Raw genomic sequence first — 26,154 nt, 5'->3', positions numbered from 1 at the left:
GCAGTTGAATGTCGAATGGGATAAATACAGACTCACTAACTTCAGAGAGCACTTTTTGAAGAAAAATATTATCTCAATACTGCTAGTTTGCAGTTAAAATCATAACCATCAAATTACTTGAGGTATATATTTCAAAGTTATGGATACTTATTAAAATAAAAGTAAACAAAAAGAATACTATTAATTATATTTTTTTATATCTTGTTGAGGCCTGTCTTAGTTCGGGCTGTTATAACAGAATACTATGGACTGGGTGGCTTATAAACAACAGACATTTATTTCTGACAGTTCTGGAGGCTGAGAGGTCAAAGATCAAAGTACTAGAAGATTCCTCACATGGTAGAAGGGGTGAGGGAACTCTGTGGTGTCTTTTTTATAGGGGCACTGATCCCATTCATGAGGCATCTGCCCTTATGACCTAAGCACCTACCAAAGACCCCACATCCTAATACCATGACATTTATGATGAGGATTTCAACATATGAATTTGGGGGAGACATAAATATTCAGTCCGTAGAAAGGCCTAATGAAAAGTTATATTCATTCTGCACTATGTTGTATTTTTATTAATGTGCAGTAATTTCTGTAATTTCCAAAGGTTTGAGTTTCCACCTCCAAATTAGAATCTGTTAAATAATCCAAATTGTTTACAACAAATCCAAAATTGTGGGTTTTATTTACTCATTTTAACTAACACTGTCTTTAAGTGAGTATTTGGTGGCTCCTTATATTTATATCAAAGTTTTTAAATTTTTTTTTCTTTTTTTCAACGTTTATTTTTATTTTTGGGACAGAGAGAGACAGAGCATGAACGGGGGAGGGGCAGAGAGAGAGGGAGACACAGAATCGGAAACAGGCTCCAGGCTCCGAGCCATCAGCCCAGAGCCTGACGCGGGGCTCGAACTCACGGACCGCGAGATCGTGACCTGGCTGAAGTCGGACGCTTAACCGACTGCGCCACCCAGGCGCCCCAGTATCAAAGTTTTTAAATTATACTAATGGAAGTTTAGAAAAAAAACTTTTCAACAAAATTGTCCAAATGAGGATTTTATGATTGCTACTTTTAAAAGTGAAAGAATCTTTAATTAAATCTTTTTTGAGGAAACTTTGCAGTTGAGGTACAAAGTTAGTACCAACAATTAGGTCTCTAAACTTGACACTGGGATTTTAGTGGATGAATTAGCAGTGAAATGTCTTCCACAATATCCACAATATTCTTATTCAAGGAGTCCTTTTTTTTTTTTTTTTACTTAGGGTTTTTGAAATTTGAAAACTTTTCTCTCAAATTAGGAAAATTTTCATCTTCGACTAGCTTTAAAATTTTATGATTCCTCTTAATAATTTCTTTTTTTTAAGTTTTTTGAATTTATTATTTGAGAGAGTGTATGCATGAGTGGGGGAGGGGAGGAGAGAAGGAAGGGGGGAGAGAGAGAGAGAGAGAGAGGGAGAGAGAATCCCAAGAAGGCTCCACACTGTCAACGTGGGGCCTGACTCGAGGCTTGAATGCATGAACTGTGAGATCATGATCTGAGCTGAAATCAAGAGTGGGGCGCTAAACCTAAAGAGCCACCCAAGTATCCCATCCTGTTAATATCTTCTAAACATGAACATGTGGTTACTCATTGAATTTTCTGGGTATTGAGTTCCTCATGAATTATGTTAATATTTATTTAATTATCTCCCCTTTTACAAAAAAAAGTTCAATTAAAATTGTTTTGACATTAAGTCTCTATGTATGGTTTCAAATTTTAACTGTCATGGGTTATTTCTGCAAAATGTCACTTTACAAAGGTATTTATGAAAAAAAATTGAAGATCCAATTATTCTTGTCTAATAACACATTCTAGAAATTATATTTGTTTTTAATCTTATATTGATATCGTAGTGTCCAAGGAGCAGAGTTTGGTAATTTCTGATGGGCTCAGCCTCTAGCTATGTTCTCAGTGAGATGTGATGGACACATACCTAAGCAAAGGCAGGTGTGATAGACATTGAAAATCGTCAACTTTGGGTTTTTTGATTACATATTCATGATGTTAGAGTAATACTTGAGAAAAATGGGACAGTAATAAATAAAACCAAACACACACAAATACACAGGAAAGCAAGACAGTAGAAGCACACAAGACGGGCAATCAGGTCCCTGAGAAGAGCAGTTGAAGTACTTTTGTTCTGTGCCCTAACTCTGACTTTACTGCTGTGGCCTGGGTTCTGCATCCTGAGGTCACAAGTTTGTCTCCCAGGAACTTGTGCCCAACAGGTGGGGGATTAAAAACTTTTCTTCTTAAAATGTTAAGCTAATGAACTGATGGGTTTCTGGAAACATTTGTTTTTGTCTTTTTTCACATCATAGTTTTGTAGCTAGATTTAAAATATGTCAGTACCAGCTTGACCTTTTAACTGTCTAAAGTTATCACCTTTTAAAGATGTGCCCCGGCCCCCCAACTCAGTATCCTCCACTCATTTAACAGTTGACTCAAATAATCAGAAATACAGTTGCTTGTTGGTATTTCTTTTGATAAAATATAGTTCCTGAGGATGTATAAAATCCATCTTACTGTCTATTCCATCAAATAGCTTTAATATTAAAATCATAAAGGACTTGGTTAAGTAGCACTTTTTCTATACAAGTCATTTCTTCCAGGCCAATAATTTTTTTTCTTCCTGAATCACTGTATGTTACCAATATCAGTATACATTAATTCTCAGAAATCAACTCTCAATGACCACTTTACAGATCAATCTCTGGACATTTTACTTATCTCCATTTCAAGTTCCTTTTAATTTAAGGTATTTCTGAGACAATTTTTTATTCTCTAAAGTAGATATATAAGCTGCCAAGGGGCACCTGGGTGACTCTGCTGGTTAAGCGTTGACTCCTGATTTCTGCTCAGGTCATGATCTCACAGTTGGTGAGTTTGAATCCTGCATCGGGCTCCATGCTGACCTAGCGGAGCCTGCTTGGGATTCTCTCTCCCTCTCTCTCTCTCTGCCCTTCTGGCTCTCTGTCTCCCTTTCAAAATAAATAAACTTAAAAAAATAAAAATAAAAAATAAAAGTGTGGTAGAGATACATAAGAAATAAAAGCATATTTTAAAAAGAACTGTTATTAGAAGGGCAATTAATGGAAATCTGTTTATACAACCTAGTCCAATGGTTGAAGTGGTCACTAATTAATCTTCCTCCTTTTTCACGGAGTTTCATAGAATAACACCAAACTGAGGCTCCACTTAGTTTGCATGGAACTCAATGAAATAAAACATTAAGTCCCATAAGGTGGTGATTATTTGTAAGAAATAAATAAATTTAAATAAAATTGAAGAGCCATTTAAAAAGAATTTACACTATTAAATATGGAACTTTTATAGACACCCTTAGCCTCTGAAGACACGTCTAATTCTGAATTCTTTTGAGAAATGATATATATAATTCCAGAATGTATGAATCAAAGATATTTATTCACATCCGAAGCTGTTGTAGAGTGTGGCAATGTGAGTTTTATCTAGAAGCATCATTAATGACCATTTAGATTGTAAAGGAAACTGAGGAGTTTACATTACTTTACTCTATTGAACCATAAACATTTTCATGATATTTTGAGAAGGTGTGTGGATTTTAGTTGCTCCTTAAATATTTTCAGTTTCACTACTGAATTAAAATTAGTGAAATTTTAATTTTTTACTTTTTATACTTTGTTACTGAGATTTTTATGATCTGCATGGAATGTGGTAAGCATTATATTTGGACTAGGAAAAAAGCATGAAATAAATCTGCCTAGGAACAATTGATTTCTTTTAATGCCAACAAATTGATTAAAACATTAACATAGCTTAGAATATATTTATTATACTGGAGGAGAACAGTGGTTAATGCCATTACCAACTTTTGTATGTATTTAAACAAACTAATTTTCTGAATAATTGTATAGCCATTTCAGAAATACTGTCTATTCAGCATATGTTAGTTATAGCGACATATGGAAGTAAAATGCCTTTAAAAATTTTTTCAAAAATACACTATTTTAGTGTTTGAATGAAAATAAACTTGGAATGGAGATAGTAATAACAATAAATTGACTTAAAACAGTGTCAACACTAAGCAATTTTATTTTTGAAAGAAAGAGAGAGAGAGAGAGAGAGAGAGAGAGAGAGAGCAAGTGGGGGATGGGCAGAGAGAGAGAGAGAAAGAGGGAGAGAAAATCCCAAGCAGGGTCCACGCTGTGTGCACAGAGCCTGACGTGGGGCTTGAACTCACAAACTATGAGATCATGTCCTGAGCCAAAATCAAGAGTCAGACTCTTAATAACTGAGCCACCTAAATTGATTTTTTAAAAGATAACTGCTCTGTAGATCAACTTTTCCCTTTCTTACTTTTTTTATGACCAAACTTACAGCATAGGGCTTTTTAATTTCCCTGATTGTTCACTATAGTACTCACAGATATTTTTCAATTTCTAAAGTAAGAAAAGTGATTATAAAATATATAAAAATTAATAAATAGAAAGATTGTACATCTAATATTAATGAATGAATAGACAGAATCAGGAAATTTAAGTGCTATTAGATGACGTTCTTTCAAACTAGGCTAGATAAAGTCAAGCTAGAATATTCTTTTTTTAAATGTTTATTTATTTTTGAGAGAGAGAGAGAGAGCATGCATGCTCTCAGGGGAGGAGCAGAGAGAGGGAGGCACAGAATCTGAAGCAGGTTCCAGGCTCCTTGCTGTCAGCACAAAGCCTGATGCAGGGCCTGAACTCACAAGCCGCAAGATCATGACCCGAGCCAAAGTTGGACATTTAACCTACTGAGCCGCCCAGCCGCTCCTAGAATATTCTGTTTCATGAGCAGAGAAATTCTATAGTTGAGTCCACCATGTTAACTCACTCCTTTAGGCTGAGTGAGAGAGCAATAATGATAACTGAAAAAATATATTCTACTCAATTATTACAAAAACCTATGTGACAGAATACCTTAGTAATCCATATGCAAAAGAACATTAAGAGATGGATGAAAGATTTAAAGATTGTACTTAAGTTTAATGCTGTTTTTACCACTAGCTCACAGTACTATGAATGACACAGATGTGCCTATGGAAACAACTGAATGCATTCAGGGTCAAGGAGAAGGTTACCGGGGCACCATCAACTCCATCTGGAATGGAGTTCCCTGTCAGCGTTGGGATTCCCAGTATCCTCACCAGCATGACATAACTCCTGAAAATTTCAAGTGCAAGTGAGTATATTAGGCACATATAAATTTCAGCAGGCTCTCAGGAAACGAGGAAGAATGGTGACTCTAATAATTCCTGTGTTAGTAATTCTTAAACTTTAGTGTGTCTAGAGATAATCAGGAGTTAAAACGCAGATTCATCCACGCAGATATTTTGATTCCTTAGATATGAGATTTGGACCTCAAATATGCATTTTAATAAGCACTCTAGGTGAGTTTTGAATCAGATAGTTGAAGTACCATATTTTGGAAAACGCACCTCTAGGTTTCTGATCACAGCTTTGTTTTTGCAGGTACATTTCATAACTCATTTAAGGATAATGATAGCCAGCCAAGTTTCAAGCTAGTGCCTTCTTAAAATTTCACATTAATTTTAGGGGAGATTACATTTTTTTTCTTTTACAAAAAGAGGCATGCCTTCATTTCAATCAACATTGTAAACTGATGTGTTTTCGGCCTTGAAGAAATATTATTTTTAAAGTCTCAAATGAATGTTTTCTGCTGTTTCTAGATTCCCTTTGAAGAGTAGGAAAGTAAAACAATTATTTAGATGAATCAAGCCAAAGAAACTGCCCTTGAATATCAATTATATTGCCGCTATGTGCCTTCTCCATGGCTGTTTTTTTTCACCGCTTGACTTTTGCTGGACAGAACAGCCACAATGCCATGTGTTTTTAAATTGTCCACCTTGTTATGAGGAACATAAAATGATTGCTTTTGAAATTTATAACACACGTGCCATTCATAGTGGCTTTGCCGAAATAGCACCTATAAATAACATATATTGGCTTTATGTAATTGGCTTTTAATAAGAGAGCTTAACATTTCAAGATGGAGAATTATGAGCATGAGTTGGCCCATCCACTGGAGAGAGGAGATATTTTATAGGTTCGTTGCTTGTTTTAGCTAATTTAATGTATTTGCTTAGATAGTAAAAACATAAATATTTTTTTCATTATTTTATAATAACAAATGTTTACTTGTCATTGTGGGTTTGCTTCCCTCGTTTACTTCAGAGCAATTCTCTCTGCTCCTGACCCATGTGTTTCACACCTCAGAAGTAAATGCCAAAGTAGAGAAAGCAAAGAGAATGAGAAGAGATTAGTTAAGAGGCACAAAGGAGACAGTGTCCATGCCATTCACATGTTTTGTTAATTTCTAATGACTGGTGATAATACTCAAGTAAGAAACTGTGTATGTACAAATACTCAAAAGAATTTAACTAGGCAATTATTCATCTAAAAGAGCAAATTTGTGTAAAATTTATGTAAAACTCAATGTGCATATTTTATGCTGGCACAAATTTTTAAAATATAAGTATAAATTGGTTAAAAGAAATAAAAGATTTTCTTCAAAATAATTGTATCATTTCATAAGAAGGCTAATGGCTTTAATAAGGGTTGTAACTATGATCGCTTGCTATGCAGTCGCTTTAGCTGTTAGTAATCACTGTTCTCACGATCTTATATAACCCAGTTGGTATCAGGATCTATTTTGACTAGATAACCTACTAACTTGGTTTTATAACTGAACTCAAGTTTCTTCCTTAAAAAAAACAACAAAAAACTTCTCTGTTTCTAATGGTGAACATGAATATTACTAAAATTGTACTTCTGATTGGACCTAAGTGATACAAAGAATGCAGTTTCCAATAGATTGAATATTAATCTTGTTAAATTATTTGTCAGGGCGTCTCTAAAGCCCATGTTTGCTTCAAATTTGAGGGCATTTGCTTGGGAGAGCAAACCATAAATTACATGTCTTATGTAACGTGAACCTTATATTAAGGTAAAATTCTTTTATATATAGGGAATATTAATATAGACTTTTTCCTGATTAAGCACTTTAAGTGTCTATCAAATCACTGCTAACATAAAGGATGTCTATGCAATACACTGATGATTTCTCCAACAGTTAGGGTTTCTATAGAATTAAGAGAATGTTTTACAGAAATATTTATAAGATTTATAAGATTTGAGATCACTTTTATAAGTCAATAAAGCAGCGTTCTGGAATGGAAAGAAATGTATGCAGCAAATTAAATCAAAGGAATACAGAATTCAAGAAAAAGAAAGCTATTGTGTTTTTGTGTGTGTGTGTGTGTGTGTGTGTGTGTGTGTGTGTGTGTGTCAAATGTTTGGATAGGTAGAACTTTCATTTTAAATGAGAGATACATGTTGTTTCTACATTATATATAACGGCCGTGAAAACATAAAAATAATAGGCCAGTGTTTACAAATTATAATAGTTGAGAGTCCAGGCGTTGAGAATGAGTAAGAAAAATGAGGTGGTGCTATTTTTCCCTTTCATGAGGCAGTAGTGTTTGTATGGAAGTCCAGGCCTGTGGCATGAAAAGAATACTGACCTCTGACAGCCTTTATTTCAGTCATATGGGCGGTGTCAGTTGTGTATACTGAATTCTAAATTGTTATAACTCTCCTAAATCTAAAACTTAGAACTCTGTTTATAAACATGCATGCATTCGGGGATTCTAGAAATGTAATAGCGCTTGTTTCCCCATTTGTAAGAACTCAGGCAATTTGCATTAACGCACTTATTCTCAATAGGGACCTACGAGAAAATTTTTGCCGAAATCCAGATGGAGCTGAGTCACCCTGGTGTTTTACCACTGATCCAAACATCCGAGTTGGCTACTGCTCCCAAATTCCAAAATGTGATGTGTCGAGTGGACAAGGTAATAGCTGACATTTTCAGGGTGGGCACGATTAATTTCAGGGTTAATGCCTAAAGGGAGAACACATTTCACAGCGGAGGACCTACTTCTTGTTGCACTGGTTTTTTGCTGGTTTGCAAACAAAATCACCAAGTCTGCAGTTGAATTTCTTTTACACGTTCATTTGTTCAACTTTTATTTGTTTGAGTGCATACTAGTGTCAGGCACAGTTTTAGACACTGGGGATATACTAGTGAGCAAAACAAAATTCTCTCACTCCATGGGACTCCAGAAATTCCCGCAAACAGACAACGAAAATAAATAAGCAAAAGGGAAGTGGGAATGATAAGTTCGTTTGTGTAAATGCTAGAGGGAAAAATGTCCCAGAGGTAGAGGAGACAGTGTTGCTATTAGATTTTAACGGTATGGGAAGCTCTTACATATCAAGGGAACATTTAAGCAGGACCTCAAAGGGGTGAGGGAGCATCATGTACCATGTGCATGTATCTGTAAATAGCGTTCTAGGTAGAGGAAACCGCAAGTGAAAATGCCATGAGATGGGACAGTGCTTGAAAAGGGAGAGGAAAGAAACACCACATCACTGTGGCTGGTACAGAACAAGCAAGGGAGACCATAGCAGAGGATGTGGTTAGAAAACAGTTGGGCTAAAATCACATATGCCTGGTAGGAATTGGAAGGATTTACACTTTTACTCTGAAAGAGAAGGGACTCTGTTGTGGGGTTCTGAAAGATGTAGATGATCTGTCTGGTTTCAATTTTAACAAATGAGTATGGCTGCTTTACAGAAAACAGCTAGAGATTCTAACAAGGGCCAAAACAGGAGGATCCATTGCGTGTTTTCAGTAATTCAGTAAAAAGAGGAGAGCGATATGGACCTGGGTGTTAGCAGTGGAGATGATGTGTAGCAATGGGGTTTGGGATAAACCACCACTGACTTGTAAACATAGATGCCATTGAAGATAATTGTTTCAGGAAGCAGTAGTACAGAAAAGTCAAAATGATTTAGGTTTAAAAAAGAAATCATTTGTCAAAGATTAATAATAATGTTGAAATCTGGGCATTTACTAGTACATAATGAATTCAGGGTTATGATTTTTAAGCAATCATATTCTTTCCCATAAATTTAATCATGGTCAGTCCTAAATCATCCCAAGCCAAATTTAAAGTTCATCTCATAGATTTATTGTCCTATACATCTCCCATCCTTTAACTTTTTCTGCAGTGTCATTTTTTTTTTTATGAACAGTTCTGAAAAGTTATAGAGGGAGGAGGGGTTGAGTCTCTTTTCAGTCAATTTCACCGTTCTTTGGCAGATTTCAAAGGTCATTTGGAAATAAAGTTGAAACCAGTGTTTAAGTGAGGTTTAGTACCAGCTGGATGTTCTTTGTCCCTGTCTTGTTCATGTAAACAAGCACTGCTAATTTGAGATAGAGGCAAATGAAAACAATTGTTTAAAAGGCTTCTTATGTATGTTAAACTGCTTTTATATCCATGTATATCACTTACCAAAGGGTCAAGTAATAGAGAATTTTAGATTCTAAAAGTTAAACTGATGATGTTGCTTATCTAGTAAATCTACAAATTAATAGATGAGGGGCGCCTGGGTGGCGCAGTCGGTTAAGCGTCCGACTTCAGCCAGGTCACGATCTCACGGTCCGTGAGTTCGAGCCCCGCGTCAGGCTCTGGGCTGATGGCTCAGAGCCTGGAGCCTGTTTCCGATTCTGTGTCTCCCTCTCTCTCTGCCCCTCCCCCATTCATGCTCTGTCTCTCTCTGTCCCAAAAATAAATAAACGTTGAAAAAAAAATTTTTTTTAAATTAATAGATGAAGAAATTAGTTTCAGTTTTATGAATTCAGATAGCTTGCCTAAGTTCTCAAATAGCACAGCTGGGATTGAATATAACCTTCCTTGAAATGATCTTTCATTACTTTAAAAAATATATTATTTTTAACAATATATTATACCTGCTACGTGCAACGTTGTGTTAAGCTCTGTAGGGCAAGTTAAAAACCAAGTCCTACTTAAGAGACACTGTTAAGCCAATTCGACATATAGCTGTGAAATTATAATGGTTATGCCATTATATGATACTGCCAAGCTAATCATTGGCATTGTTAAATATGTGATATGTGTGCATGCATGCACATAAACACACACAGAAGGATGTTGTTATATTTTCCATGTAACAGAAAATACAAACACATATAGACTGTTATTAGAAAAGATTTTCCTAAATATTGAACATCTGAATTAGCATATAATCAAATGCTCTTCCAATTAAATACTGAATAACTCTATTGAAAACTAAAAACTGAAATTACAGACTTTCTTCAAAAATGCTTTTCAAACACAACTTATTAGATTATATAACACACACTATAAGCAGTAAACAGGATGCAATTCATAGCTTTAAGTACTTATATCAATATCATAAATAATGAAGACAAGTAAATGAAATTTCAAACTTAAGAGTTGGGGGAAAAATAAACCAGAAGCAGTAAAAAGAATATAAACAAGTTACAGCAAACATTAATAAGGTCTAGAACTAATGAATAAAGCAAAATAATGGTTCTTTGAAAAAAATTAACAAAATAGATAGTCACCAGCTAGTGAAAAAAAGAAGACAAAATATGAGAAAAAAAAGACAAAAATATAAAATAATAATTATCAGAGGGGAAATAAGCATTGAAACAGGAAAATTAGAAAACATGAGACTATTTTATATAACCTCATGTAAGAAACTTGGCAAATAAAAAAAAATGGATAATTTACTAAGAAAATTCAAATTACGAATTGACCCTGGTCAGTTCAATTAGTCCAAGAATTAGACCTATTCTTAGGGAAGAAATATAGAAATGTATTAATGAACCATCCTATCAAAAATATACTGTGCCTAGGTGCATTCACAGGCCAGTTAATCTCAATGCTACATAACTTCCTATGTAGCTTAACAAATACAGTAAAGCACAATAAATTACACGTGAAACTTCCACCAGGAATGTTGAAATTATAATATTAATATCTAAACATGATGAAGGTAGCAAAAAAAAACAATAAGCTTATCTCATTTGTGAATATAGAAATTTTAAATGAAATTTGAGTAAACGCCCAATAAAGTGACTTAAAATATAAAACATAATGATTAAGTGGAGTTTAGTCTAAGGACAAAAATGATTTAGTTTTAGAAATCCATTAACATAATTCATCTTAGACCTAAGAAAAGCAATCATATAATAAATGTAAATAAATTTTAAAATTTCTGTCACAAAATTTACTCCTTTCTCATAAAAACATTCAAATGAGATTTTCTGGAATATACACACACTCTACACACATATCTGTATATCCATATATATACAAAGAGAGAGAGAAGCTGAGACAGAGCCTTCTTTAAAATATATATTCACATTTTAACATATACACATAGACATCCTCACATACACAAACACGTATAGACACAAACACATATATAAGTATATATTATATAGTTAATGGGGATATATGTAGTATACAATTGATGAGGAAACATTAGAGACATTCTTATGAAGGTAAAAAAGAAAACAAGAATGTATAATATTTTCTTTACTATGTAACATTGTAAGTACAAGTTAAGATAAGTTAACATATTCCTCTTTAACACTGTATTGGAGATGTTATTCCATATAAATAAAAGATCATATTGATCTTTATTTATGCAAATGATATAAATAGTAATATACTTAGAAAATTAAATTCAATAATAAAAAATCACTAAAGTAGCATTCATATATGAGTTTGAAGATTTAATTAAAGGGAAAACTACATCTATAATAGTAATAAAGCTGATGGAAACTTAGGAATAAATTTAGAAAGAAATGTGTAAAATCTGTGTAATAAAATTTTCAAATCACTACTCAAAGCCACAAAGGTGTACTTTAAACGTGGAAAAACATCCCTTGTTCTTGATATGAGAACACAACATCATGAATACATCAATTCTACCTAAGCTAATGTACAAATTTAATGTGATATTAATAAATAGATCAATGTCTTTTTCTGACACCAACAAACTGATTCTGCAGTTCTCTTGGTAGAGTAAACATAAGTATACATAAGTATACTATGGAAAATCTTGAAAAATAAGGGTGATTAGAGATAATTAACTTTATACATATTCAAACATTTTATAAAGAGCTGGTAATTAAGACTGTAGTTCTAGTACAATGAATAAATTTGCAATTGGAACAAAACACAGAAATGAGAAATAGACTCCTTAGAGAGATTTATGATATTAAAAATGTGACTATACATAACTGAGTAAAAAACAAACTTTTAAAATATAATAATGGATCAATAAGGTAATAATTTGGAAAAATGATAAAATTAAATCCATGCCTTACACCAAAATAAACTCCAAAATAAACTCCAAATATATAAGAGATCTGAATGTGAAAAAGGAAACCATATAGATACTAGAAGTAAACTTGGAAGAATCCCTTTTTAACCTATATATGGTGAAATGATTTTTAATTAACACTCAAAATCTAGAGGCAATAAAAGAAAAATATGATAAACTACATTGAAAACCTACCATGGCAAAGCACACACACGCACGCGCACACACACACACACACACACACACACCCATATTAAATTCAAAAGACAAAAGACAAATTTGGAAGTAAGTGTTGAAATGCATATTATAGGTAAAGAGGAAATATTTTTCATATATAAAAATTCTGAAACCAGTGTAAAGGATCAAAAAAGTTAAGTAATGAACAAAATATGTAAAGCAATATATATATATTTTACAAAATACATAAAGTTATATATATATATATGTAAATTTATATATATATTTAACTTTATAACTTTATGTATTTTGTTTGTATATATATATAAATATATATAAATTCCCTTCAAACTCAAGGAAATTATGCTTAAATTCACATAATACAAAAATAAATATAAATATTGAAATTTCTCACATTATGAGACTTGTATTTCTCACATATAATTTGTAAGAATTCAAAAGCTTGACAACACTATCTTTTTGCTAAGCTGGTTATCCATTTCCTTTTGGGGAAAGGAACTCTCATACATTGCTCTTAGGAGTTCAAAATGGTAAAACCCATCGAACATAATTTTACAATAATTAAGATTACATATGCATTCACTTTTTGGCTCAACAATGTACTGTTTGAATATACAGCTCCAACAATATGCAAAAACATATGCATGAGTTTTTTACTGCAGCATTTTCTGTAATAGCAAAACAACTCAAATGTACTTTGGCAAAGTCACACAATGAAATATTATAAATTTGCAAAAAGAATAATAAAATTTTCTGTGAGCTATATGAAGTGATTTTCAGATATATTGATAATAAAAAAAAGCAAAGCACTAAAGTACATATTTGGTACTCTGTTAGAAATAAATAAAGAGACGTACTACTAGCAATAAAAATGGGATGTAATAATACATATATAGAATATACATAAAAATAATCTGTATATTTATATTACAAATATATATTTGATTAGTTTTGCCAAAAAAAGTGAAGGAATTATACAGGAGTCATAACAAGATGTTAATGAGATTGGGTTCGTTGGTAATGGTAGGTCGTGGGTAGAAATACAATGATGCAAAGGGAAAGGGAAAAATGAGAATTCTCTGAGATATATTTTCATATAGTTTTAACCATTAAGCAATGTTACCTCAAGAGGTACAAACAAGCAAAGTGACCTCAAGAGGAACAAAAACAATATGCCTCGCTCTATATAAAATAGATACCAATACTACAGAGAAGGAAGAAAGACTAAGTTAACTTCTGGACATGATTTTCTGGCTGTATATTGCCTCACTGGGATATATTTAGGGCTAAATAACTATAAATAGATTTTGAACTTTAAAGTGTAAGTTTTTGTTAGTATTGGGGGACATAGTTTTGAAATTATTTTGTGTACATTGTAGAATTGAGAAAATGGGCAAACATAATGTTACCTGGAATGAGGTTTCTCACACTAATGGAATGTATGGAAGGAAGAACTGTGGTATTAGACTGAAGCTAGACACACACACACACACACACACACACACACACACACACACACACTACCTAGCTCTATCAAATAAAAGGAACTAGAAATGATGGCACCAAATAGAAATAAGCACATTTGGCACCGATTTCTTGTCTTCTACTTACTTTCCATCCCCAAAATAAACAACAGTTCCTTAGAGAAATTGATGATGTTAGGAGGCCCGGGACAAAGACAGTATAAGGTGAGGCTGGAATATATTTCACCAGCAAGTTAAGAAGTTATAAAAAATTCATGTCTTCCTCTCAAAAACCTATAACCATTATCTAACCATGAGGAAAACATCAGACAAACCCAATAAATGGACAGTTTACAAAATACTTGACCTATTTTCCTTAAAACTGACAAAGTCATCAAAGAAGAAAGCCTGAAAAACTGTCATATTTAGAAGAACCTCAGAAAACATGACAACTCAACATAATGTGGTATCATGTGGAATCCTAGAATACACAAGAGGATATTAGGTTAACTAAAAATATTTAAACAAAATATGGTCTCCAGTTAATAATGCATCAGTATGGCTTAATATTTAAGACAAATCTATCATACTGATGTAATATATTAAAAGTAGGGAAAACTGTCTGGTATATGAGAAGTCTCTGTACAAAGTTACAACTTTCCTGTAAGTCAAATCTATTCTAAAATAAAAAGTCCCATAGCCTGTATTCAAATAAAAGGGTGATGGTGGTTAGGAGCATCTCTTCCTCTGACACAGAAAGCGTATGTGCAAAAATTCAAAATGTATGAAAAAATAGTACTAGCATACTGTATTGCACAATTGTTTTCTTCAGTAAGAGTCTATCTAAAGAATTAACTACCTAACAGCTAAAGACTTAAACTTTCCTAACATGGGGGGGATGGGGGGGAGGGAAGCACTGTCAGAGGAAAATGAATTCACTCGTATATTCTGCATATGTGCAAGTATGAGATTTTACAAATTTATGCTGAGAGCAATTTTATTGTGTATTGGAATGACTATGATATTATCTGTATCAAATCCTATCCTATTTTAGTTTTTATATTTAAGCCCAAATTCCTTATAGTGCTACTGCAAAATGTGATCCATGGATATGAAAACATGGCTTTTGAATATGCTTATTATATTTCTTTTTCATTATGTTAACTGATTCCTGAACATATTATTAAATTGTTTATGTAAAATTGTTATTAGGATTTATACCTATTTATTATGATTATACAAAGCATATTTAAAGCCAGTGACAATAGACTATGGTTTACCAAATTTAAAACAAATAGTCTTAATGTTGATGTATATTTGTAGATAACATTTTATAGTCAAATCTATAGTGCTCATTCATATAAAAATCAGGAATGTTTAATAGATAGTCACTTTGAAAATGTGTATTATTATTTTAAAATAAGGAAAGTGTTTCTTTTCAAATATAGAACTGCAATTCATGTGTTTGGAAGACCATGACTTCCTTTTTGTGATATTTAAAAATTAGGAATATTGACATTTCTATCAATGTTTAATAAAACACAAATTATTCAATTGAAAAAAAGTGAAAAATAAAACCACATGGGACACATTAAAAGACATAAAACCAGCTTAAAATGGCTTCCATCAATCAACTTTGAAACAATTTTGAGTATCAAAATCAGCAACGGGAATAGATCATCATGTTGAGTAAAAAGAGGACACATAAGTCTATGTGTATATTACCACTTCTACTACAGACATTTTATTGCTACTAATGGTAGTAGCTGAATACTTAAATAGACGTAGTGGGGAGAAGAAAACATTCTCATTTACAGAAAAATGATAATAAATAAAGAAATGCAGGAAACTGTAAAATAATTATTTTAAAACCAGCATAGTAATCACTGATTCATGCAAAAGCAACCAAAGTAGGCCAAGCCATTTATGAACATTTGTTTGGCAATAAGATGCTGATTCAATCTGAAAGGTCCCCCAAATTTTCCTTTACATCAGTTAACCAAATTATCAAACTCACTACCAATAATGGAACATGATAAAATATGTCACGTCACATGATAAACTGCTGTGAAAAGGACAAAATATCATCTTTGCCATAATCCTGCCTTTATCTTGATTTTAATCATGAGAAAATAATCAGACAAAATGGAATTAAAGAGCATTTGCAAAACAGCTGGCTTGAGTGACTCAGAATGTTTTCTCAGGAAGACAAAATTCAAAACACAACAAATGTGACGGGTATATGAGTGTTCATTCTATCATTCTTGTGACTTTCTTGTGAAGCAAATTTTTTCAGAAGAAAATGTTGAGAAATAAATATACCATTGTAAAAATTCTCATTTATTTAGTGTCCCTATGGGCCACTCATTTAATTTTTTCTTTGATTGTTTTAAGTTTGTAGTGTGATATATAAACCCTTATTTCGAGGAAGAAAACTTTGGTTGAAAGTAAAGATACTTTAATATGAAATATAGGAGTATCTTTGACTTATACTGATTTCAGAGTGTGTTAACTTTTATGTTGACTTTCATGCTTGTAAAAAATGTTTTTGTTCTATACTTCCTTGTATTCATTAGACTTCCTTCCATATATTTTATGTTTAGATTGTTATCGTGGGAATGGCAAAAATTATATGGGCAATTTATCCAAAACACGATCTGGACTAACATGTTCAATGTGGGAGAAGAACATGGAAGACTTACACAGGTGTGTGAATTTCTTTCTTTCAATATATAATATGTAGTGATAACAGCAGATAGTATATTCAGATACGCACATTGCTATTTCTTTCTAGTCTTTTATATATTATATTAAGGTAATAAAAGCTTTAGATTTGTCATTCTGTGCAACTCAATTTAGCATTTTCCCTCCATGTAACAAACCTTTAGATAAGTAATTCAATCTAGCACATTTTTTATTGGACATTTACTATGTGTTCTGTTCTGTGATAGGTGCCATGGGAAATGTTAACAAAAAGTGGGCATAAGTTTTGGCTCCACTTTTAAGGATGATACGGTTATATTGGGAAGCAACTGTATGACTTGATAAGACTGTATAATTAAGTGGCAAATCTGAGATATGGTTGCGACATAAAACTGATTTTTAACAAATATCTCAGAATATACGTACTATGAATAAAAGGAAAAAAGTTAGTGTCATTTGATCGTATTTGGCCACCACAATCCTATGTGGAAGATATTTCTATATGTGTGAATAAGGATGTAAGGGCTCGGAGAGGTTGTTATTTGGCCTCTAGTCCTATTTTAATTATAACTTTATTCTTTTTGAAAATGTACTCACTAGTGGATGACATGGTTTCATTTAATATACTTCACAAACCAGTAGAGACAATTCTAAAGCAGTGTTCTCTAACATAAATATGCATTTCACACATGTAATCTGCACTAACAGTCACATTTAAGGAAGTAAAAATAAACAGGCAAAAGTATTTTATATAATACATGTTACTAATCCAATGTATCCAAAGCCTTTTCCTTTCCATATGTATTCAATAGAAAAATTGTCAATGAGACCTTTTACATGTTTTTCATATTACAGCTTCAAGATCTGGTATATATTTACAATTAAAGCATCTCTCAATTTGGACTAGCCACATACCAATTCTTCAATAGCCCCATGTGGCTAGTAGCTACTGTACTGGACACCGTAGCTTTGGGATTTCAAACATAAGCAGAATTCTAGCCTCATGGATTTCACACTCTGGAAGGCTTCCTAGAAAAAGGGACATTAATTGGGACATATATGTTAACTAGGAGTTGGTCAAAGGAAGTGTAGGAGGAGAGTACCTCAGGCAGAAAGAATAGCTTGTCCCAAAGCCCAAAGATTGAAGTGTTGAAAATCAGAAATAATTTTGGTAAGGTTGGTCAATATCCACAGACAAGAAATTCTCCAGTAGCAAGACCATATATTGCCTTGTAAGGTGTGTTAAAAACTTTGGACTTGGGGGTACCTGGGTGGCTGAGTCAGTTAAGTTTCTAACTCTTGGTTTCAGCACAGGTCATCATCTCATGGTTTGTGGGATCAAGCCCCATGCTGGGTTCTGTGCTGATAGCATAGAGCCTGCTTGAGATTCTCTCTCTTCTCTTCTCTCTCTGCCCCTCCCCCACTCATGTTCTCTCTCCTCTCTCTCCATCTCTCTCAAATAAATAAATAAACTTAAAAAAACTTTGGATTTTATCTTATTAAAGAGATTCATTACAGAATTTTAAGTGAGAATTAGTGTGATTAAGATTAAATGCTATATTTCAACACTGATACCTTTGAAGGCATTTTTAGAAATATGGTGGGGTGGACCTAGCTTTTATGGACTTGTGACAGACAAGTGTACCAATTCTGCCTTCAGAGATTTCACATTGGGAACTTGACGTTTTTATGATGGAAGAATTTACACTGCAGAAATCAGCAAGGACAACAAATAAAGACTTCATATACATCTCAGAGTGCCCTTTTAAACATTACCAGCATACCACTGGAAGTGTTTATTTAGGAAACTCATGGTTATAACTCTTAATTCACTGAGTTTGGGTTGGACCTTCAGAAATAGTTAAAAGTCATTTGAAAACAATTTGCAGGAACTTGATGAATGATAAGTTGCATGTTACCATTTTGGTTTAAGAATAACCTACAACTGAGTAAGGACATAGTACGGAATGGTGGTTTTGAAAACTGACTCTGGAAAGAGCCAGGTGTTCAAACCTCTGCTCTACTGCTTATAAGCCATGTGACCTTAGAAAAATTGGCTTCTGTGGATTACTATTTCCTCAAAAATAAGATAGCCTGTCTCATTAGGTTGGTCTAAGGTTATATACGTAAATCACATATAATAGAATCTGTACACAGTAATTACTATATATGTTTGCTGTTGTCATTAGTCCAGGGAATGAACCTGAGTTTAGAAAGATAGTCCAACTTTCCCTGTCCAAGATCTTTCTGTTGTTTTGAATGACCCGTTAATTACAATCAAGCATAGTAGTAATTGATAATCCAAAACAAATTCAGTTACTTGTACAGTTTTCATGACTTGGTCAGGATGGCCATTTGGGATCTGGCTGTATTAAGATCAAAATAAATACAAATATTGATGTTATATGAGTGGGCATGGCCTTACAAAATAATGTAGAGAGTTTGCTTTTCTTATGTAATAAACTTAGTAAGATGTAAAATGAGAAAGTGTTACTCAGTTATCTGTCCAAAGATCATCTATTGTAATTATATAAACAATGATATTTTAGAGTTTATTTCATTAGCACATTACTATTAATTTTTCAGTGTGTCTTTCTGTCTTTTCTTATAATGATGTTGCTAGTCATGCTTCTTACGTTTTTGAAACATGAAAAATACTTTTGCAATAGCTTGCATTTTCTAGGTGTTTTATAACCTTGATTTTCTTTGCCATCTGCTGTTTTTCTGGCAGTGTTTCTCCACTTCTATGAATAGGGGTATTGTTACCTTACCACTGTAATTATTAAATAGAAGCAAATCACAAAACTTCTCATCATTTTATCTGTCTAATCGCGTAGCCATATTCCAAATTCCTGAGTTAGAGCACATGATTCCAAACTGTAAGAACAACAAAATAAGTCTAAAATAAAATAATTAAAATTCACGCCAAAGAGAAGCTCGTGTTGTTTCTATAATGGAAGTTACATGCTAGGATTTTATCTTCTTGGTGACAGTTTGTTTCTGTTGGACAAACTGAGCATCTTGTGATCTTCAGAGCTTGTTGTTTATGCAGGCATATCTTCTGGGAACCAGATGCTAGTAAGCTGAATAAGAATTACTGCCGGAATCCTGATGATGATGCCCATGGCCCCTGGTGTTACACGGGAAATCCTCTCATTCCATGGGATTATTGTCCTATTTCTCGTTGTAAGTACTTTCAGTGATCTTCTTCAGGTGAAATATTTTAAATACACTGAATCTCCACTAAATTGATGCCTTAATCAGAGGTGGAAATATAGGAGCCATGGAGTCAATCCTAAAGTGGGGATGCATTCCAGACTGACGGACACACACACACACACACACACACACACACACACACCTTTCTTCATCTCTTTTGTAGACAAAGAGACATTCTGATGACCTTTTAAATAATATTTTCCTCCTCAGAAGATTCTCATTTGAAATCCATATGCAATAAATGGTCATGGTTCCAATATGACTGCACCATAAAGACTTCCTTCTCAATACTAACTGTTCAGGCTGTGAGTATAGCAGAGCTCTTACAAAGCCCCCATCCAGTAACAGACCCATACACAGACCTGAAATAACATTGCTTTCATTTTCTTCTCGTGCCTTACCAAATATTAAAAAGTCTAGAGCATTCTCACCACATTTCTGAGTCAAAGATGATTTTATTAAAAGAATATCAGTGTCTAAAGTAAAAGATATATGTAAAATACATATGTCTGATATACCTCATATAAAAGGGCTCCTATATATCAATAAGAAAAAAAATGTCACAGTTTAGGAGAAAAATGAAGAAAATGAATCTTAAAGAATAAGTATAATTAAACAAATAAACAAAAATAGATTAAAACTTAATAGAAAAATTAAATTATAAAAGCATAAGATCATTTTCACCAATAAGACTGGCAAATAAAAAGTAATTATTTATGCCCAATGTTTGTGAAGGTCTGGCTAGTTAAAATCTTTCAATACTGTGAAACTTGGTGAATTGGAAAGCTTGTCAGCTTAGAGAAATGTCTTGGGAGTTTTCAATCTTGGCACTAGTGACATTTTGTACTGCATAAATCTTTGATGTAGGAAGCTGTCCTGCGCAATATAGAATGTTTGGTAGTGTCCCCGGCCTCTATCCACTAGATGTCAATAAAAAAATATTGAGAATCAAAAATTATCTCTAAATATTGCCAAAAGTCCCCTGGGGGACAAAATCATCCTAATTGAGCACCACTGAATAATATATATTGAGATGGAAGTATATCCTCCATATGGTATTGAGTGAAAAAGCCTTATTATAAAACTGTGTCAGTAGCAAAAGACCATCTTACTAGACTACATATCTCATAGCTCTGTTTATAGCAAACATCTTTAAACATTATGTTAAACTATCTCACGTCTACAAGAAGACACCTTTTATTTTAAGAATGTTTTTCTTGGTGGGTGGGGGATGAGTGAAATAGGTGAAGGGGATTAAAGAGTACAATTATGGGGCGCCTGGGTGGCGCAGTCGGTTAAGCGTCCGACTTCAGCCAGGTCACGATCTCGCGGTCCGTGGGTTCGAGCCCCGCGTCGGGCTCTGGGCTGATGGCTCGGAGCCTGGAGCCTGTTTCCGATTCTGTGTCTCCCTCTCTCTCTGCCCCTCCCCCGTTCATGCTCTGTCTCTCTCTGTCCCAAAAATAAATAAACGTTGAAAAAAAAATTTTTTAAAGAGTACAATTATGATGAACACTGAGCAATGTATACAATTGTTGAATCACTATATTGTACACCTGAAACTAATATGACACTGTATGTTAACTACACTGGAATTAAAATATAAAAAACGCAAAAAAAAAAAAAAAGGAATGTTTCTCTTGTGACATAAGCCAGTAGCAAGTACCCTGAAAATAGGAACAAAAGTACCCATTTTAAAGGATTAAAATGAAGAAATGATGTTTGCTTTAAAACATGAAATACAGCAGCACCTGGGCAGCTCAGTCAAACATCTGACTTTTCATTTCAGCTCAGCTCAAGATCTCAAAGTTCGTGAGTCTGAGCCCTATATGGGCTCCGCGCTGACAGTGTGAGGCTTGCTTGGGATTCTCTTTTCCTGTCTCTCTGCCCCTCCCCTGCTCATTCTCTCTCTCTCTCTCTCTCACTCTCTCAAAATAAATAAATAAACTTAAAAAAAAACCATGAAATACAAACACATAATTTATGGCAAATTAAAGAGATAATTTCTTACCTTAAGTGGAAACACTAGTCATGTTTCTTTCTTTCTTTCTTTTTTTAATGATTATTTTTGAGAGAGGAAGAGAGAGAGACACACACAGAGTGGGAGTGGGGGAGGGGCAGAAAGAGAGGGAGATACAGATTCAGAAGCAGGCTGCAGGCTCTGAGCTGTGAGCACAGAGCCTTACGCGGGCTTGAACTCATGAACCGTGAGATCATGACCTGAGCAGAAGTAGGATGCTTAACCGGCTGAGCCACCTAGGCACCCCAACACTAGTCATATTTCTGAAATTTTATCATAAATAGACAAACTTCTTAAATATGATATTCATCTAGTATGGTTATAAGTGACTTGTAACTTCCCAACCTATTTTTAATAAATAAATTCTCTATAATAGTAAATAAACACCTTATATGCTTATAAATAAATTATATATTATTATATATGTTATTATATTACATATATTTATTTCATTAGTTATAATCATAGCCTTTCAAATTAATTAGTGCGTTCCTAATTTTCTATTTTTCCCATATTAGGGTTGGCTTAGGTCCTGAAAATGTTCTTCTACAGAAGATGTCTTTCTAGTTTTAGCAATAAAAAGCAAAGAAACTTACCTATCTGGCACATAATTTTTTTTTTAATGGTTAAAGGATTATTCTTTATAAACATTAGCTTTACCTGGTGGTATCTTTCTGTGACGTCTCTATGATTAAGAATGATGGAGGCTAATAAAATATCCAGTGGTCTAGGAAGAAGGGAATGTCAGGCTTCTAAAACAGTTCTATTGCACACCGACATAGTTCAGAGTAAAATGGTCCTGTAGAATCTCAGAGAAGCGTAATTTGGTTTATAAACCTAACTGACACAGGACTCTAATAATTTAAAAGTTCTCAAAACATATTTTCAACTAACATTTTAAAACTAAAAGTTAGTAATGTGCTATTGAAAGACTTCAGAGTGTTGCTAGTATGTGATTAAATGCTATTGCAAATAACTCATTTTTATTTCAATATATTCTGAACATTAATTTCAATAAATATTTTTACACTGTCATTTTTCTAACTAATATTTATAGCCAGGATTTATTTATATTTTCCCACTGGTGAAAGCCTAATAAAATTTATCTTTAGAAGATTTGAGTTCTTATTTATTTAACTGTAGAGACTGTATAAATCATTTTCACACTGTACATTTGTATTAAAAAACATGCAAAAGTTTTAATTTCTTTTTAAAAAATGTTTACAGAACAATACTTAACATACATTTTTAGGATTATCAGATATGTAAAAATAAAATTGTAGAAATGCCTATATATTTACTTATGCACATACATAATTTGTAGATCTTAGACAAATCTTCAATATTAAATACTTAGAATGTAGTGGTTAAGAGCTTCAACTGCAACTTCCAGGGTAAGAATTTCAGCTCCATTACTATAAGTGCCTTGCACAAACTTAACTTCCATCTCAGTTTGTATTACTTATTCACTTATTAATTTTAATTTTTACCTTCAGTTATCTTTCAGTGTAGAGAAGAGACATTTATGTAAATATAATTTAATAAATATATATTCATATTAAAATATATAATGAGAATGGGAACATAGATATCCGCCTGGTAAAATATGTGATGTCCATAAAGTTTTGAGCTTGGGTTGAAACTAAGAATACATTACAAGAAGGTTTTTTTCAGTAAGAATTCATATTTGGTTCTGAGGCCATATAAACGCAGACACATACACATTTACCTACTCTTCCATAGGTAAACCCTTTATCAATGACATGTTTCCCTTCAAGCTTAACTTGAATCAATACAAAAGATTTGTATCATAAATAAGTGTATTTCAGATTTGAGTACTGTGGTGGAGATAGTATGGGAAAAGCAAAAAGAAGAAGCAAGAATAGTATTTGATGGTAAAATGGAAAAGGCCTAGAGAGAAGTTTCTCAAAGTTTTGCTCAAAGTGTTCAACAGAAGAACCTAGAATGTTTTTTAAAAAACTCATAATCTAGTTACCAATTCAGAATCTTCAGAAATCTGATTTTAAGTGGTATTTCAGCTTATTCTAAAGCATGAGAAATATTGGTTTAATGGAAATATATGTATATAATAACTACGAGTTATTAAAGTCCTAAATATACAATATCTATAAATTTTTTAAAATGTAAATATTGTAGTAAATTACAATAATGAACTAAGTATTTTGTTGACCTATTAACTTGATGCTTAAAAATAGGAAACTTGATATACAATAAGGATAGAATGGTCAGTCTAGTGTTTTTCATCACAACACCAGGACTAAATATCTAGTTTTTAAATTTAGAATTTTCAAGTGATTGATTGGAGTGGAATAACCAATATCCTTGATGTTTTAATGACCATAGTTGGCCTCAATCTTAATTTGTACTATGAGCTAAAACACTGACTTCAGCTGACTCTAAGACAAAACCCTCCCCAAGGATAAGCTAAAAAGGGAAATAATGAAATTTATATGTTTGCCTTTACCCTTATTCATTTTAAAATATCTAGATCTGGAAAAAGAACATAAATAACAACCCTTTAGCATATATTAATTCTTATGAGATTTCCCATAAATAACAGTCAAATTTGCATGTATTACAAAGGAATCCATATGCCATTATTGTTTTGCTGCTGGTTTTTTTGAGCTCAGGGCATTTCCTGGGATTAACAACCAGCTGGGTCTAAATAGTGCCTGACTAAACTCTATACCATGAATTCTGAACAGTCAGACATTAAACTACAGGAAATGTTGCATGCCTCATTCATTATTGCATAAGTATTTTCAAATCCTAGCATCTTCCAAGCTTTTCTCTTTGCAGAGATTAAACCCTGGTAGGGAGGTTATGAAAAAAAAAAAAGTAAGTTATGACATTTTAGTTAGAATTAACTTGCAGTTCCCAGTGTTCTTTTTTCCCATACTTTTGTTTTTGTTACCATGTGGAAGAAACAGTATTTGAAATATTCCAACAAAATGCAATTATATTTTGTCATACCTCTTTTTCCATTAGTGACATTGATTTCTATCTTCTAGAATTCTTTTTTTTTATTTTTTATTTTATTTTTAATTTTTTTTTCAACATTTTTTTTAACGTTTATTTATTTTTGAGACAGAGAGAGACAGAGCATGAACGGGGGAGGGGCAGAGAGAGAGGGAGACACAGAATCGGAAGCAGGCTCCAGGCTCTGAGCCATCAGCCCAGAACCCGACGCGGGGCTCGAACTCAAGGACCGCGAGATCGTGACCTGAGCTGAAGTTGGACGCTTAACCGACTGAGCCACCCAGGCGCCCCTCTATCTTCTAGAATTCTTAAAAGAGTTTTCTGAAGCATGTGGTGTTTCAGTTATCCTCAACCATATAACAAAATAAAACTGATTTTCAGAAAAACTATAAAAGGTCCAAATTACAATAAAAAAACAAAAGCAAAAACAAACAAGCAAACAAAACACAGTCAGTCTGTATGACTGGCTCAAGCAAACAATAATAAGCATTAGTGCTATTCAATGGAATATTCATTGTGTATCATGTTGGGCACCTCTGGGACATTTCTGTAGAATGAGGCTGCTCCGTGAGGCCAGCAGTGTAATCTAAGCTTCCAATACTCATCAAACCACACATCTGAGTGTCTCCTCAGCCATAAAATAGGGCTTTCCTCACAGTACCCAGTAAAGTCATTAATACCCAGTAAAGTCATACATTATTACTAAAAGCGTACTATCACATTTTATCTTTAAATAAAATGTTGAAATTTTAGTAAGTTATCCAATTCATGGATATTTGGATTTTAATATATACTTTTGATTCTATATAACAGAAATATGTATGAATGAATTATGTATATATGTATATATTTATTTTACAGGTGAAGGTGATACCACACCTACAATAGTCAATTTAGACCGTAAGTAATCTTTTGTAATATATAGTATATTCGAATCTCTATGTGTCAGAGATATTTTCTTCATGGAAAATATCTTATCACTATATTAACTTCTGTCATAAAAACAAGTTAAGCTATTTGTTTTTATTAAATTCTTCTCTATGTGCTTGTGTAAAGGGGTTACAAAGGCAACTACATACTAAACATCAAAATTCAATTCTCTATCAGAAAATATAAGATGTAATACTTAACTTTGAGAAGAGCATTTATCTTACTCATAATTTTGGGCAAAATGGACATTAATGGACCTTCACCATCCTTTAAATTAAATCAGGATGCTAAAGTCAGAAAAAAAATAAAACCAGAAGGTTGGAAAG

The 26,154-nt window shown here is 33.2% G+C and overlaps 1 protein-coding gene across 6 annotated transcripts in view; it reads left to right on the top strand.

Annotated features, from left to right (window-relative positions):
• Positions 1-26,154, top strand: part of HGF (hepatocyte growth factor) — an 85,173-nt gene that overhangs the window by 37,030 nt on the left and 21,989 nt on the right. For 5 of the 6 annotated variants that reach the window (XM_047094840.1, XM_047094839.1, XM_047094838.1 and 2 more), the window contains 5 exons: positions 5,057-5,231; positions 7,796-7,923; positions 16,563-16,665; positions 19,715-19,848; positions 25,760-25,798. In XM_047094840.1, coding sequence (XP_046950796.1) covers positions 5,057-5,231; positions 7,796-7,923; positions 16,563-16,665; positions 19,715-19,848; positions 25,760-25,798 — 579 coding nt within the window. Of the gene's footprint in view, positions 1-5,056; positions 5,232-7,795; positions 7,924-16,562; positions 16,666-19,714; positions 19,849-25,759; positions 25,799-26,154 lie in introns of those variants that run through there. The other variant, XM_047094842.1, reaches the window with a different exon arrangement.

Source organism: Lynx rufus, unplaced genomic scaffold, assembly GCF_022079265.1.
Source record: "Lynx rufus isolate CCGP_SWC_20201006 ecotype Redwood Valley unplaced genomic scaffold, mLynRuf1.p SCAF_4, whole genome shotgun sequence".
Classification (NCBI taxonomy): domain Eukaryota; kingdom Metazoa; phylum Chordata; class Mammalia; order Carnivora; family Felidae; genus Lynx; species Lynx rufus.
The sequence above is the reverse complement of the archived record's forward strand: the minus strand, read 5'-3'. Positions and strand labels throughout refer to the sequence as shown.